Here is a 16,957-nt window from a genome sequence, read left to right as displayed (position 1 = left end):
ATTAGATAATAATGAGATGTTAATATATGTTAATAATGCAAACAGGCCTCTCTCTAACCAGAAACTTGCCTCGCTGTTCAACACTTGCTTAGGAAATGGGACATTTTAATCTCAACATGAGAAGCTCCTTCCTGACCATATCATGCAATTTTCCCAACTTTCTGCCATTACCAGCACTTTTCAGGGATGGGAAGTTTCCACCAGTCATATTCTCTCACAACTTATTTTTTTTTAACCTACCTTTGCATCATCAACAAATTTGGCTACAATACCATAAGCCACTTCATTTAAGTCACAGAATGTAAATAGTTGAGACCCGAGCATTTCTCCAATAGTTAGTTCACCAACCTGAAAATACCACTTTTATCCTGACACTGTTTTCAACTTATTAGTCAATCCTCTATCCATGTAAATGTATCATCCCCAACAGCATGAGCTCCTATCTTGTGTGATAACCTATTCTGTGCAACTCATCAAATGCCTTTAGTAAATACAAATACACTAATCAATCGGAATTTTTAGACGATTTGACAGGGTAAATCCAGAAAAATTGTTTCCCGTTGAGAGAGAACTGGGAGCATAACTTCAGAATAAGAGGTCACACATTTAAGATAGAGAAGGAGAAACTTCTCTAAGAGTAGTGAATCCATTGGATTCTTTATGGAACAGGGCTGTTGAGGTTGAGTCTTTAAGTATATTTATGGCTGAGATAAAGAGATTTTTAAAAAGTTACAGTATAGAGGGTTACGGGGAAAGACAGGAAAGTGGAGTTGAGGATTATCAAATCAGCCATGATCTCATTAAATGGAGTAAACTTGATGACTAAATGGCCTATTTCTGTTCCTATGTCTTATGGTCTTATGAAATGCATCTTCCTTATATTGCTCCGTGGGGCTCAGCTAGTTTGATAAACTGGAGTATGATGCAGAATGGTGGCAAGAATAGGGTCCAAATCCTTTACCAGCTTTGAAAGCTAATGGTGGCCTGCCTCCTTGCCTTATTCCATGCTTGTTGAATGGCACCCTCAAACTACATACAAAATTTCTCTTCATTAGAAAAGAGATAGACAATATCTATGAACTTTTGTAGACCACAACCATTAACGTTATAGTGCTTCTCTTCAGGCTTCAGGCCCGAACATTCTTTCCTGAATTCTTATGTCCTTCAATGCCTCTGACTGTCTTGCCTCTTTTTGGCAGTGTATGCAGATCTTTTCTGCTTCCCTTGCTGCTTATGCTGCTCCTGATTTTTGATCCTTACGAGCAAACCAGAAGCATTCCCAATGTACTACTGTAATGTTGAAGTGCAAGTTGATGCCTGATATGTTACAAAGTTAAAGCAGTAAGTACACACTAATAAGTTCATTATAATGTTAATTGTTATTCAGACTAAAAATTGGAACATTGATTATTCAGAAAGGTAATGCACAGTGATTTCTGTAAATTGGTGTTCTTTAATACATTTGTTCATTTCTAATAATAGTATGCCCTATTTCTTTAAAAGATGTTATAAATATTTCTTTCATATAGTGAGGTATATGTTTCATTTGAGCCCATAAAATTGTGATAGAGTTAAAAATGAATTAAATTTAACCATACATATTTGAAGAGTAAAGATATTACATCAGATCACAAGGACGGCAAAACATATTTCATTCAATACCTATTGTTGTAATTCTCAGTTAGACTACCTAATGAAATATGTCAAAAACGTTTGCATCCATGACATCTTCCCAATGTGAGATATTTTCATCAGGTTCTTTACTTTAAACTAACATTTCAAGAGCAGTATCTTGAGGAAGAGTGGTACTACCTAGAAGAATTTTGTGATTTCCATTTTTGTCTGGAAATTACAAATAGTTCTCAACAACAAGTTAATTTTTCACAATGTTTATTTGTGACAGCACTTGTCAAAATTATACTCAATATTTCCAAAACAAAGCACCTTTAGAAATGAAACTACAATAACATACACATGGAACAATGCATGATCAAATTAGGGCTATTCACCAATACATGGTAACTTCAATTACATGGTGTAGTTAAACAGTACCTATTCTGTGGGGTGCGAATTGAACTCAAGTCTCTGAAGTGATAAATAAAAGTTTATCTTGGAAGGTTACCCTTATCAATGAATTTGACATTTATACATTTTTCTTTGGAAGAAAGTTTCCTTTAATTTCCACCTGAACCTCAGTCCTCAGCCCTCACCTCCTGAATACATCAAATCACATTGGAGTCCTATTTCTAGCTCACGGGTGTTTCATACAAAACTTGAGTAATCATTTGATGTTCAGAAATGTGCAGATTGAGTATTGACAGATTATTCAAGCATGGAGATCACCGTGGCTAAAGCCTCAGATTCTTCTCATTTGTACTTTAGATCCACAGATTGCAATCAGGAACAAAAATCTTGTAAATTCCCTTAAGATACAGGATTGCTGGAGATGATGGAACACTATCATTCCAATTACCTCAACACAGAACAAGGAATATCAAAAGAATCTTCATGACCTGGTCCATCCCAATTAGAGACCAGGTGGTACACTGGCCAATGAACCTATCTTTTGAAAACAGAAGAAGCTTTTCTCTTTTTTAAGAAGTAACATAACTTACTTTGCAGCATTTTCGTGGTAATGTAACTCATCAGCAGATGCATTTAATGAAATACCAACATAAAATTTCCCTTTACTATTTTAATTATACAAAATGTGCAATAATGCAAGCTGGAGAAATACAGCAAATAACAAAATATAAGATTTTTTCCACTATAAAAGCATATCTGACACTCAAAGAGCATTCATCCAAGAACTCGAAGCCAGAGTTTTGCATGACAAAATTATAACAACTGATGCTTGCGCATTCCATTGGACATTGTTGAGCAATTCAGCAGAAGAGAGTATTGATTCCAAAAATTGAAAATTTATGAAGCAAAACAAAAAAGGATCTGGTATCAGTCGGATATTGTGCACTTCGCATCTACACCATGCCTGAAATGCTCCTTGTCCTCTAGAGAAGTCACAGGGTGCAAAAAAAAGTGGTCATATCATGATCTTGCAAAATTTCATTTATGCAGGAGTTAAGTAAATATATAAAGAAGAAGATCTGCATTGTAGCAAACACATTTTAAATTATAAAAGATAACAAAAATAAAAAGTGTTTAATAACAATATGATCAAGGCTCTGAAAGTTATGCTTAAATTAAGTGTAGTCTGATCATTGCACTGTCCACTGTTTATGCTCATTACCATTACCAAAAAACTCTGCATGAATTGGACAGGACAGAGAAAGGAGAAACATGACATATCCAAATGTGAATGAAAATATTATGAAGAAAGAAAATGTTAAGCTCTAACTTTTGAAAGTAAAGTGTTAATGAGGTCTTCACAGAGGTCAAAAACATTGCTCTGTATAGATAATTCCAAATTGGTAATGCAAATTGAAATGGAAAGAACAGAGTTCATAAATTGAACATTATGAAAATCCAAAACAAATATTAGTAAGAATTTAATGTGTGAAGAATTTAGAATAATATAAGTCAGTATTGGGAGGAGGTAAAGATTACAGGGATTTAATACAGATGGATGCTATTCTGGGAAAGTGTAAAGTACAGAAGAATCATGGACTAAGTAGCTATTCTTGCCTTCATATTTGTGGAAAATCCGCTCTGTGATTATGCTTGCATCTTTCAGTGAGCTTTTAGAGATGACTAAGTCATGGACTCTCTCCATTTATTTCATTTCTTAACAGATAACATTTTCCTACATTTCTCCTGCAAATCTCCACAATAATCCTATTAACCTGAGGAACAAACATTACAATCATAGTGAGATATACAACATTTATATTGGATGATAGATAAAAGCATCCAATCATCACTGTAGCTCCTTATCTTTTCGGTATTGATACTGAGAATATATAAAGTAATCAGGATACTGCAACTGACAGATGAACCAGTTATACTGTATCAGGCACATAAGTGTTTATCTTTTATCCAGAGAGTACTTCAATGTATCTTGCTGTCATAGCTTGTAGTTATGCATGGCTTATTGTTAATAGCACTCATGGGAAATAGATTTTCAGGCTTTAAAGGAGACGCTGCATTATAATGTTTTACATAGCAAATACACAGGTTTTATGTTTTAAAAAAAGACTATTTACTCCTTCATATTGGGACAAAATTTTTAATTATAAAAACTACGTTTTGAAAATATTTACCACCAAAATAATCTGTGATTTTTCCAAAATCTCACATGTTAAGAAAAAATTAACAAGAATCATAAATTAGTTACGCAAATATCTACAAATACCTTTTAGAGTTTTAAAGTGTAACAGGTGGGCTCATCTTCATGTGAAACTAGGGGCTCCAATCACAAAGCTTGAATCAAATTCCCAACATTTTTCTCGAATATAAATAACTATTAGACAGGATGCTGACTCCTGGGATTGTTCACAGAGAAAAATGAAGAGCTATAATAATAGGTAAAATAACTTACAATAGATGGGGAAACTAGTGAAAATGTCTTAACAGCTAAGCTGTTTTTGCAAATACTAGTCTAATAAAGATTTAGGTATAGTAAACAGATAAGTCAGATTGGCTTTGATGTTGTCAGGAAAACTCGTAGATAGTTGGTAATATACCCATCAAAATCATGCAACATGTAGGATTGTTTCTGTGAAAGAATTCCAAACTCTTCAGGCAATTAACTGAAGTGACACAAGTTTGGACGTCTGCACTGGACATGACACAGAAAAATATCTTAATAAATCAATAAAAGCAGTACTGGTATGACCATGAAAACATATAAGCTACTCCTTGTTAGACTAAATCACAATATTTGATGTTCCACAGAGACAAACCAGTTCAAAATAGACAAATGTATAGAAACAAAGGCTCTCAGCCTACAATATTAAAAAAAACACAAGGAAATTGTAGATACAACAGTTATAATTTTTTAGGGCTCCCCCAATTCAGAAATTATGCTTTTGGATTAGCCAAGTGAAAATTTCACTATCATTGAAGAAGACAGGAGAAAAATCAAGCAATTACAGGCCCATCAGTTCAATATCAATTATCATGGAATCATACAGCACAGAACAGGACTTTTGACCCATTCAGTCTGTACCTTTGGAAAAAAATTAAAGTGGCTGCAAATGAGTCACAGCAGGTTTGTGATGGTGAGGCCAGCAGAAGAGTGGGTGGTAGAAACAGCCCCGATGCAGTTTCTCAAAAAGACCCAAAGCAGACAGACTTTTTAAACCCTTAAACACAAGAGGAACTGGAGAGCTCCCTTATGGCAAACAAGTCAAGCAAAGCAGTAAGAGTCAACTGTTTTTGACCACAATTCCTAAAGAATACCAGTTCACAGGAAAGTGGTGGTGAGAAAAGCTGTTTACCAACATCCACAGCATAATCAATAATCTACGCAGCTACTGTCCTATTACATAAGGTCCCAAATATCCCCTGACAGATTCAGTTCTGTTCTGGAAGCAGCAATCTGCCAGTCTCCCCTGCAGGCACATTTTCACATGTGAATCATAGAATCCCTTCAGTACAGATAGGCCATTCGTCCCATCAAGTCTGCACAGACTCTCTGAACAGCATCTCACCCAAAACCCATAATACTCCATTAAGCATGACGAACCGACCTAGCCTGCACATCTTCAGACTGTGGGAGGAAACCAGGGCACCCAGCAGAAACCTGTGAAGACATGAGGAGAACGTGTAAACTCCACACACTGGCTGGAATCAAACCTGGGTTCCTGGCTGAGAGGTAGCAGTCTTAACCATTAAGCTGCTGTGCCAGTCACTCAGGTCTGCCCCAAGCAGGTCCTGAATCTGACTTCACATTCGGAGGCCAATTTCCACAAAGGGCTGAAGACAGGAAATACATTGTTAATTTATCCTGTTGTGAAATTTGCCGAAGTCTGTAGCTAATTGACTCCATGATCAGCAAAATACAAATGGAACATGAAAAACAGCTCAAATGTCTGTCAGAGACTGACCATTCACGTTAAACTACTCTCCAAAGACTGAACTCCTGCCCCTGACAGATCCATTCCTGGTGGCATCACAACCATTGATACTGTGTCAGCTGAAGCTACTGAATGAATTATTAACCTTAACATTGAACTATAACTACTTCCCAAGACATGTGAATAATAACAATGTACCGGGGTCTCAGCTTTTCATTAATAACTTAGATGAAAGGACAAGGTTAGGTATCTGAGTTTGCATTTGATACTAAATTAGGAGGCACAATTGTATTCATGGAAGTAGGGAATTACAAAAGGACACTGTGAAAATAAATGAGATGGCTAAGCTGCTCTGAAGTACGAAGTCATTCTCTTATGAAAATTAAATTGGAATGTTTTCTAAATGGAGAAAACTGGGAGCTTTAGATGAACAAACAGGTTTAATGATTTGTGTGTACAAATATCTGAAAGATAGGACAAAGACAGAAAGGTACCATGAAGTTTCATAGAATAAATGTTACTTTATCCAAAAGGGACTGAGATATACCACAAAAAAGTCATGCTTCAATTATATAGAAATTTATCAGACTTCATCTGATGTACCTCATTCATGGAAATACAGTGGAATTGTGAATGAGGCGGGTAAGGGACTGAAGCAGAAGAACTTCAGCTTTTGTAATTGTCAAACAGCTTTGAAGTTCTTTCAGCTTGTCTCGAAGAGCGTGACATCTGCAGGGTAGATTAGCTATCTGGCCATGGCAGCATGGTACAGGAGGCCATTTAAATGAGGGAGGAAAAGGAATTTAGTGGTAGTCAGAGGACAATATAGTCAGAGGATTGACACTACAGCATGAATCCAGATGACTGCCCAGTATTAGGGTTTGGGGCATCTGCTGAGGTGAATGAGGAGCATGCAATATAAGGGGAAGGATCTACTCAGCGAAGTCCATGTGGACGCTAATGACAGAAAATGTTCTGTGTACTAAGTATGAAAAGCTAGGCACCAAATCAAGAAGCAGAATCTCAAAGGAAACAATCTCTACATTATAAGCCATTGAAAATTGGCATTGGACAAATCAGATTAAATAGAAGAAAGTACAGCTCAAAAACTGATGTGGAAGAAGTGGAAAATAGAAACTGCATAGTTTGACTGTCTCCACCTGACTTGTGCTGGCCCTCAGAAGTAAAGAGAATTTTAAACTAAGGAGTGGGGCCAAGACATCAAATTCGAGAAGATGTGGTAAATTAAAAGCAAGCCAAAAGAGAAAGGGATTATGATGGAATGAGATAAACAAACCAGGAAAAAGAGGTAGAGAGTACAAATCTAAGAGTAAACCAACAGATAAGACGAGCGAATACAAAAAGACTAAAAAAAAGGACAAAAACTAAGGCTATATATCTGAATGCACATTCTATCTGAAACAGATGGGCTTGAGATCGGTATGACAGGTCGGTACAACATCGAGGGCCGAAGGGCCTGTACTGTGCTGTAATGTTCTATGTTCTAAAACAGATGAACTAACAGTGCAAATGGAAATAAATAGGTATGATCTAGTAGCCATTTACAAAGACTTGGGTGCAAGGTAACATGGATTGGAATCCGAATATTAAAATGCATAGGACATTTGAGAAGGTCGGGAAGCTAGGAAAAGGTGAAGGAGCAGCTCTGTTAGTTAACAGTTGCACTAGAACAATTGAAAGAGATAACCAAAGTTCAGGAAACCAGGATGTAGCAACAATTTGGATACAAATGAAAAATAATAAAGTAAGCAGTCACTTGTGGAGTGGTATACAGAATCCCTAACAGTGACAATACAGTTGTTTGGAACAAGAGATACAGAGAACTTGTCAGAAAGGCATGGCTATAATAATGGAAGATTTTAATTCACCTGTCAGCTGGAAAAGTTGGATGGGCAAAGATAGCCTAGATGACGAGTTCACAGCATGGTTTTGGGACAGCTTCTGAGAATAACATCTTCTGTGACTAATCATAGAGGAGGATACGGTATTGTGGAAAGAGAAAGGATTCATTACCTCATAGTGAAGGTAACTCATGTGGCGGCAACCATAAAATGATTGCATTTTACACTGAATTTGAACGGGAGAGGAATGGGTCTGAGACTATTTCGTTAAATTTAAATAAGTGGAATTATGAGAGCATGGAAGTAGAGCTGGCTAAAGTAAATTGCCAATTAGAATAAGTAATAGGTCAAAACAGATGTGGTGGCAGATATCGAAGGAGATGTTTCAGAATACATAAAAATTCCAACAAGTAAAGAAAATTCCAAAGGACAGAGCCACTTTCCATAGTTTGCTAGAAAAGTTAAAGATAGTATCAAATGTTAAGAAAAAGCATATAATTGTGTAAAGAGAGGCGAAAGGTCAGGAGACTGGAGAGAAGCAGATGTAGATCATGAAACAGAAGGCAGGTTGGGGCTTGGGTAAATCACAATCACCAGAAATATGGCAGAGTAAACTGTTGGAATTGAGGGGCTGACAAGTGCCTAATGAACTTCATCAGAGAATGTTAAATAAGTGACTATACTATATTGATACATTAGTTTTAATTTTCCACACCTATCTAGATTTGAGGAAGTTCTTATTAGATTGGAAGTTGGTAAATGTAAGAGACGCTGGATAAAATCAATTTGTTTTCTTTAGAGCACAGAATACTGAGAGGGGACTTAATTGAGATATATGCAATTATGAGGAGCATGGACAGACTGAAAAGAAAGCAGCTGTTCCTCTTACTTAAAGGGTCAATAACAAGGGGACATAATTTTACATTAAAAGGCAAGAGGTTTAAAGAGGATTTGAAACAAAATGTTTTCACCCAGAATGCGTTAAGAATGTGGAATGCACTGCCTAGGACAGTGGTTGAGACAGCAAACCATCTCAACCTTTCAAAAGCACTTGGGTGAGCACTTGAAATGTTACAATATTCAAGGCTATGGGTCAAGTGCTGGAACATAGGATTAGTGTAGATTTAGAGTGCTTTTTTTAGTCGAAACAAGCTTGATGGGCCAAAGGACATCTTCTGTACTATATGATTCCATGATTCTCTAAATCATGAGAAATTACTGAGCTGTAAGATGTATTGGGATCTGCTGTGCTGCTACATGAATTACAAAAGGTTAGTATGCAGATACAACTAGTAATTAGGAAATCTACCAGAATATTCTATTTAATTGCAAAGTAAAGAGATTATGCTTCTGTCATACATGGCACCGGTGTAACTACATCTAGTGTACTTTGTACAATATTAGTCACTTTATTTGAGGAAGGATGTAAATGCTTTGCAAGCAGTTCAGAGAAGGCTTACCAGGGAAATACTTGGAATGAGTTTCCCTTAAGAGGAAAGGTTGAACAGGCTGGGCTTGTATTTCCTGGAGTTCAGAACAGTAAGAGGCGATGTCATTATAACATACAAGATTCTGAGGGATCTTGATGGGATAGATGTGAAAGGGGTGTTTCCTTTTATGGGAGCATCTAGAACTAAGGGTCAATGTTACAAAATAAAGGATCAACAATTTTAAATCCAGATGAGATGAACTTTTCTCTCAGAGGGTCTTCAGTCTTTGGAACTCACTTCTTGAAAATACGTTGGAGGCAGAGTCAATAGGCAAAGGATAGATAGTTGTTAAGCAAGGGGATGAAAATTTATCGGCAGTCAGTGGGAATATGGATTTGAAGTTATAATCAGATGCTATTAAATGGTGGAGCAGGATCAAGGGGTGGAAAGGCCTTGTCCTCCTCCTTACTTGTATGTTTTGACTAGTTTTGAACAGTGCACCTCTGAAACAATAAACTGGCCTTGCAGAGCGTACATATGGACAGCCACCAAAATTATACCAGGGTTTAGGGAATAAGCTGTGAAACCAGGTTCAAAGATATGGCTGGTATTTAAGAAATGTGAATAGTAAACATAGGCAGAAAGGTATATAGACATAGTATTTCCATTGACATGGGAATCCAGAATGATAACAATCTTAAACATTAATGAAATCGTAATGCATCTCTTCCCCACATGAAGGATTGTGGAAATTCTTAAACTCTACCTTCCAAACAATATGCATGTTGTGCTAACAGAAATTTTCCAGATTTTTATTAAATAAGGAAGTCAGAACAGATGCAATGTAAGTCGATATCTTAAACTGGGTTACAAAAGAACCAAAGTCCATTGGAACTGTAGAACAGGGTTGGACAGGATGAATTGTCTTCTCCTACCCCAGATACTGCTGCTTACACCTTGCTATTTGTTCATCAGGTTTAACCTAGTCACCATCATCAGCCAAATCCCCTCTTTAACTCGTTACCATCATATTAATTAACTTTTAAAACTACTGTTTACAATTGTGTTCTATGATAAACATGCCAGTTGAAATAAAAAATATTCATGTTACAATCTAACAAATGGTTATCAAAGTTTTTTTTATAAAACTTCTTATCCCAGACCTAAATATTTTCCACACTTAGCATCCTGCAAATGTCTGAGTAAGGTTACTGATCAAACTGGTTTTGTGCTGTAAGCCATGCCCACCAGGAACTGGCTTGAGACTGTTCAACACATTTAACAGAATACAGAGATATTCAACTCTTCAGACTAGACTAGGTTTCAACTCATATCCCCGAGGTTAATATCTAACCGACAGCAGAACTGAGTTAGTGACACTGTCCCGTCTTTTTCTATTGCTGGAATGGCAAAGGCACGTCATATTTTTTCTCAATTTTGTAACTTTGATGGTAATCTTCCCAGAACTGGGAAGGGCTGATAAGTTGGGTGATATGTCAGACCACAAACAAGGGCATCAACTGCAGCACAATATATCACAAGCGTTATCTGAATAATCTTGAAGTGCAGATGGGTTCTTTCAGTTGTTCTAGGTTTCTTTCCTCACCTAATGTGCTGTCATGAGCTATGCTCCAGGACGTGTGTGAGGCTCAAAATATACTTTTTCCAAAATAAAGGGAATAAAGAATCAATCTTTCTTTGTTTATCACAGTTGACATACATTTTAAAATTAAAGGTTTAAACATGTGTTGTCTCATAATTCAATGAAATGAACTCCATTCATATTTCACAATGAAAGAACAATTAGTTTACTGTACATGTGCACTGCACGAATGCTACACCAGATCCTTCTGAAACATGTTCCCTTTTCCACTTGCCAAGCAGGTAATTTCAGAAAAACTAACTTATAATTTCCACCAATTTTCAGTAAGGCCTCAAACACTTAACAATAAGGTCCTGCTTCTTTGTGTGCCTGTAACCAAAAATCATGAAGTACCAACAGTAATACTTTCGGAAAAACATTTAAACCAACATCTGAACAGAGCATGTAGATTAAATATACACAATGTCCCAGTGTCCTTAAGCTCTACCTAGAGTGCAGAGCTATAAGACAATGTGGCGCTCAGGGCGGTTAGTTCCTTATACAAACAAGTAAATACAATACTTTTTTGCAGTAAATTAACGAAATGGAATAACTTATTCTGCTGCAAGTTTTTGTTTTAGACCTCCATTCTGAACAACCCATAGCTGATTACAAAATAAAAAAGTTTCGCCCTCTTTTCATTTCAGAATAATTTGTAAAAAATAAGTTAAAAAACCTAACGTATTTATACGCTTTTACAAGTTCCATTTTAAAAGTCCACTTGTGAAATGAGACATTACTTCAACATTAAATATCTGCAACATTAACAAGGATAGTGATCGGAAGGGCTTCAAACCTCACTAGTACTGAAATGATATCAGCGTGTTGACTCTGTATACACGATATGATCTATTCCAATAAACACGAGTGAAATAGTTGATATAAGGGGAATAATCCAGCTTAATTTCATGGCAAAAACGCCCGTACAGGGAAAACGCATAGTTTGTGTCCGTCTCTCCTTCATTATAAAGTATCTGAAAAAGGAAAGAAACAAACTAAAATTACATGCTAACATTTTACTGTCGTTTTAATGTCAAAGTATCGTTATACTTAGGCCCTTCTATTCCCCTACTCCATTTAAAATCTTGTTATCTAAGCTGTATTTGATGAGATGAATTATACCTATAGCCTAGCTATGAATCCTGTGAATTACGGGATCTTACAACCTTTTAATCTTAACAAATCGTTGTCATCAGAAAAGGCTGGCGGTGAGTGCTCAATTCTTATGTCTGAATGTTTGTGTACATTGAGGGCATGAGTGTGCCCAAAGACCACTGTGGAATATCACACATCACATTTTACAATCCACAAAACTTCCCGTGACCTTTGTTTTCTGTTGTCTAAACAACTGTCCAAAACAAAATGGGTATCTTTCAGCAAAATTCTTGATTTGTACAGAAATCCGTGTTCACAGAAAATTAACCTTGGTCTTTGCATTGCTGCTAAGTGATAATACCATTGTGTCACCCTTTTCCCCTGCAAATGCTAATGCTAAAAAAGCTTTAGAGGTGCAGTTGTCATTGTATTTTAATAAAAAGCAAATTCATTAAAAATACTTATAAAGCACTACCATTTATTTCCAGCAATGTAGAATTATAAAACACATAAATTGTAAAAATTATAAAACTTGCAGAGGACTCCTGTATGACTTTGACTGCTATGCAGACTACTATGAAAAAGACAGAGAAATGCTGGCAGACTGCTATGAAAAGGATACAGAAAAGCTGCTAAAGGGTCAGGGAGGATTTATACTAATGGTATCAGAATTGAGAGGATAACTATCAAAAATATTCAACAGTTTAGGGCTCCTATACAAAACAGAAGAGTCAGGAATGTAGAGAATGGGTGAAACCTCCTGGCCCATCTACAGCTTTCAGAAGAGTGGACAGGATAAATTAATTGAGTATGAGGCAAAAACAAAATCCCTTTCCCAACAGCAGGTTAAACATTTTCTGTTAAGATCCAAGAACTTTTTAGGTGGGTTGGGTTATGACGTGTTTTGCATTCATTATCTGGTCATGAATATTCATCAATACCCAGGCCAGTGCAATTACATTCACAGGCACAATTTTGTGAGCCAAAAATTGTAAATGTGCCCGTTTACAAATCTAATTATATTTATGAGGTGGTGAATCTAGCAGGATGTTCTTCTTCCAAGCTCTGGTGAGTAGAAAGCTTTTCGGTCATTTGGATGGTTCATATATCAAACCTGCTCTTTGTGCAAATGCATCCTGTTAGGAGTGAAACCTCTGCATGGTGATTAGCTCATGAGTCTCAGTCATACACAGTCTGGCCTGTTGTTGATAAGTGTTCACAGTGTAATGGATGAAGTCTAACTGAGCAAGCAAGCCGGCTCAAGTGACTCAGCCACACTAGCTAATACCAGCAGACCCGACCAGGACTAGCAAAAGAAGCTAAGTACAAAAGGAAGCTCAACTCAAAATGTCACCTTTTGTGGTTGCATCCTGTCCCATACAGACTTTGGTGAAAAATGAACATTTTCTTAGTTGTAATGAAAGTCAATGAGTTGATGGTACATGAGCTGCTGAGTGCGATTGTTCTTTTTTCATGTTTTAAGCGTGAATCCTGGCAAGTGTAAGGGTCATTACCGCTATGACAGCAGCAATGTGACATTGGTAGCTGCAATCAGATGATGGATATTGACTGCACATGAGGCATCTGATGGAGATACCTGTGCTATGTAGTTTTAACCTTACGATGCTAATTCACATTCATAGGAGCATGAAGCATTGACAGTGGTACATACTCTGGCAGAGCGCAACAGGTCATTTCATGCTCTTGCAGCTTTAGGAGTCAGGTTTTCTTGAACTGCCGACAGGCACTGACCTCCCTCTAGACTCCCTTTGTCAGTCAGGATGACCTCTTGTGCCATTCAAAGACCCAAAAGAAAAATTCCACTTCTTGCCTGAACAGCCTCCATATCGGTAGGCATTACTAAAGTGAGGCACAGCTATTTGCCTGGTCTCTGACATCTCCGTGAAAGTGGGTGCAAGTGAAGAATGGAGATTGAGTGGTGTTCCAGGAATACAGAGTTTCAGTGTCTTTTAAATGTGGCACTGGAATGTTGGAGCCAAACAGGGTGCAAGGGTGCAGAACTCTCTGCCCCTAAAATTTAATATTTTATAGTGTTAAGGTCAATGTATAACTTTTTAAGTTTAAATTATATTTGGTGTTTCTGGTAGAGTTGATAAAGGCTAACCAGTGGATGTCAGAAGGTGTCTGATAAAATTCTATATAAGAGATTAGCATGTAAAATTAAAGCACAGGGAGAGTGGTGGGCCTGTGGAAATAGAACATAGAACATAGAACAGTACAGCACAGAACAGGCCCTTCAGCCCACAATGTTGTGCCGACCATTGATCCTCATGTATGCACCCTCAAATTTCTGTGACCATATGCATGTCCAGCAGTCTCTTAAATGACCCCAATGACCTTGCTTCCACAACTGCTGCTGGCAACGCATTCCATGCTCTCACAACTCTCTGTGTAAAGAACCTGCCTCTGACATCCTCTCTATACTTTCCTCCAACCAGCTTAAAACTATGACCCTCGTGTTAGCCATAATGAATTGCTCCTTCACAGATACAGCACAGAGTTGACAGCTCCTTTCTGTTTTGCGCATATTCTATTCCGTTGGTGCCCCTGCAGGCTAAGTGTATTTTTTTATCATGGCAACATACTTCTTCGCTTCCTAAGCATCATCCCTGTTTGACAAGGTCAAATGCAGAGTCTGTTCTGTCTGTTCAGCAAATCCATTGGTAACGAATGATGCAGTTGTCAGAGCCAATTCATTATTAACTTCTTGTGTCCTGTTACACAACTATATCACCCAATTAGGAGCAGGAGTAGGCCACTCGGCCTCTCCATCTTTATTCTGTAGTTCAATAAGGAAATGGCTGACCTGACATCTTTGCCAAAAGATGCCACTGAGGCCAAAGCATAGAATGTTTTCAATAAGGAGTTAGATATAGTTCCTAGGGTTAAAAGGGACCAAGTTGGGTGATCCCGTGATGATCATAATGAACAGCAAAACAGGCTATAAGAGCTGAATGGCGTCTCCCTGCCCATATTTTCTACGTTTCTACACAAGACAAAGGGAAAAACCATTTAGTGGCTGCACAGAAGTCTGCCAACATGAATCTGGCTGCAGCTGTACCAGCCTGAGTCTGAGACGAAGTCGTAGAATGCAGATAATGTAAATGCTTCACTGAAGTTTAGGTGCTTGCCTAGATATTGCTGGGATATATCTGGGATAAATCTGAATCTTTGCTTACGTCTTTATTTAAATATCTTTCCAATATTTTGTTTCGAAAGGTATAATGTCATTCACTTTTTTTTTCCTTTTAATAAATGTTTTATTGTGTGTTAAATGTGGACAGCAATCTCTTGTGATAAGTTTAGTAACTCCATGGTTTAAAAAAAAGTTAGGATCTAAGAAGCCAGGTTTCTCTCTGGAATCGGACTTGTCTGCTATTAATGTCAACTGGGATCCTAACCATGCATGTGTAATGAGTTGAGAAGGATGTAACCACACAGGAAAACCTGTCACACTCCTGAGCAAAGGTCTCATGAGAAAATTCCACACAATGTTTCCCCTCGTGGGGCAAATCCTAAACTTTGAGCCATAAATTCAAGGATGATTACTAGTAAACCAACAAGGATACAAGGAGAAATGTTTTTATTCAGAGAGTGGTTAGAATGTGGAATGTGCTAATTAAATTGTCTTGACACAAACAGTTTCAATGCTTTCAGTGAAAAAGATGTGAGAAAACAACAAGAAAGTTCAGCTGAAAAATGGTGACTGGCACAGGAGGAGATTCAAGTGGGAGTATTAACAACAGCAAGCACGGGCTAGTTTAGTCAAATGGACTTGTTTTTTGTATTCACTTTTGAGGATGGGCATCGCCGGCTGGGCTAGCATTTATTTCCTCCGTTATAAATTCTATGCATGTATTAATAATGCAGATACATAAAAGACATAATTTTGAAGTGCCTCAAGGCAACATGGTAAAGCTTTTAATAACCATTACATAAATGTTAGCATTGTATTTACTTAGTCTACAAAAGCTTTGATGTGATCTGATCTCATCTTCCCATGAACTGAAGATTGTGAAAAATTCCCAGTTACTAGATCTTCTACCACCATATTGTCACAAAAACCACAAATGGTTCACTCGCATCCTTTACAGAAGAAAATTACTGAGCATACCCAGTTTCTGAAAATGACAGCTGATTGACAGCAAAGTGACCGACACTTTAACTGCTCTCTTGCATGTTTTGTGATCCACGGAGCTACTGGCAATTAGGGGTAGACAATTAATTCTAGTCTTTCCAGTCATGCCCACATCCAATAACTGCATAAATTTAAAAGAATTAATACAAACACAATCTGAATTCAGCATGTTGTAATTCAAAGTAATGTATTCCATATGATTATATTCTTACGCAATTGAAGTTGAAAGCATAATTAAAATTACTTTTACCATTTAACATCAGAACAATGAAAGTTCACCTGAAAGGTAAGCTGAAATATTAGCTTGGTTTTTCTCTACAGATGCTGCCTCATCTGCCGCGTATTCTTAGTTTTTTTTGCTTTTATTTCAAATTCCAAGCATCTGCAGTATTTTGTTCCATACTACCATTTTCCACTAACAATCCATTAGAACATGTTGCAACATCTTTGTCGACTCACATTTTGAAAATATCCTATTTCATTGATGAGTTACTAATGCAATAAAACACTTCAAATTTATATGATGCTGATGAAGATGCTACAATCCAACAAGAATGATTTTAACTGATTCAATGGTCATAAGCACCAGTACTTTGCAATACATTGTGGTTTACTACAATTTGGATTGGTTAACTCACTTGGATGTAAGGCTGTTTTGCGATTCAGAGTGGCACCAACAGCATGGGTTCAATTCCCTCACCAGTCAAGGTTACTATGAAGGTCTCTCCTTCTCAGCCTCTCCCTTGGCCTTAGACATGGTAACCCTCAAGTTAGGCCACCGCCAGTGTTCTCTC

The 16,957-nt window shown here is 37.3% G+C and overlaps 1 protein-coding gene across 4 annotated transcripts in view; it reads right to left on the bottom strand.

Moving 5' to 3' along the window:
• Positions 1 to 1,666: 1,666 nt before the first annotated feature.
• LOC125451698 (probable C-mannosyltransferase DPY19L4) overlaps positions 1,667 to 16,957 on the bottom strand; it is a 95,126-nt gene continuing 79,835 nt past the window's right edge. For 3 of the 4 annotated variants that reach the window (XM_048529203.2, XM_059646141.1, XM_048529204.2), the window contains one exon: positions 1,667 to 11,883. In XM_048529203.2, coding sequence (XP_048385160.1) covers positions 11,710 to 11,883 — 174 coding nt within the window. In that variant the 3' untranslated portion in view covers positions 1,667 to 11,709. The remainder of the gene's footprint in view (positions 11,884 to 16,957) is intronic. The other variant, XM_059646140.1, reaches the window with a different exon arrangement.

The sequence above is a fragment of the Stegostoma tigrinum genome, chromosome 5 (genome assembly GCF_030684315.1).
Source record: "Stegostoma tigrinum isolate sSteTig4 chromosome 5, sSteTig4.hap1, whole genome shotgun sequence".
Lineage (NCBI taxonomy): Eukaryota > Metazoa > Chordata > Chondrichthyes > Orectolobiformes > Stegostomatidae > Stegostoma > Stegostoma tigrinum.
This window is presented reverse-complemented; position numbering and strand designations above follow the sequence as displayed.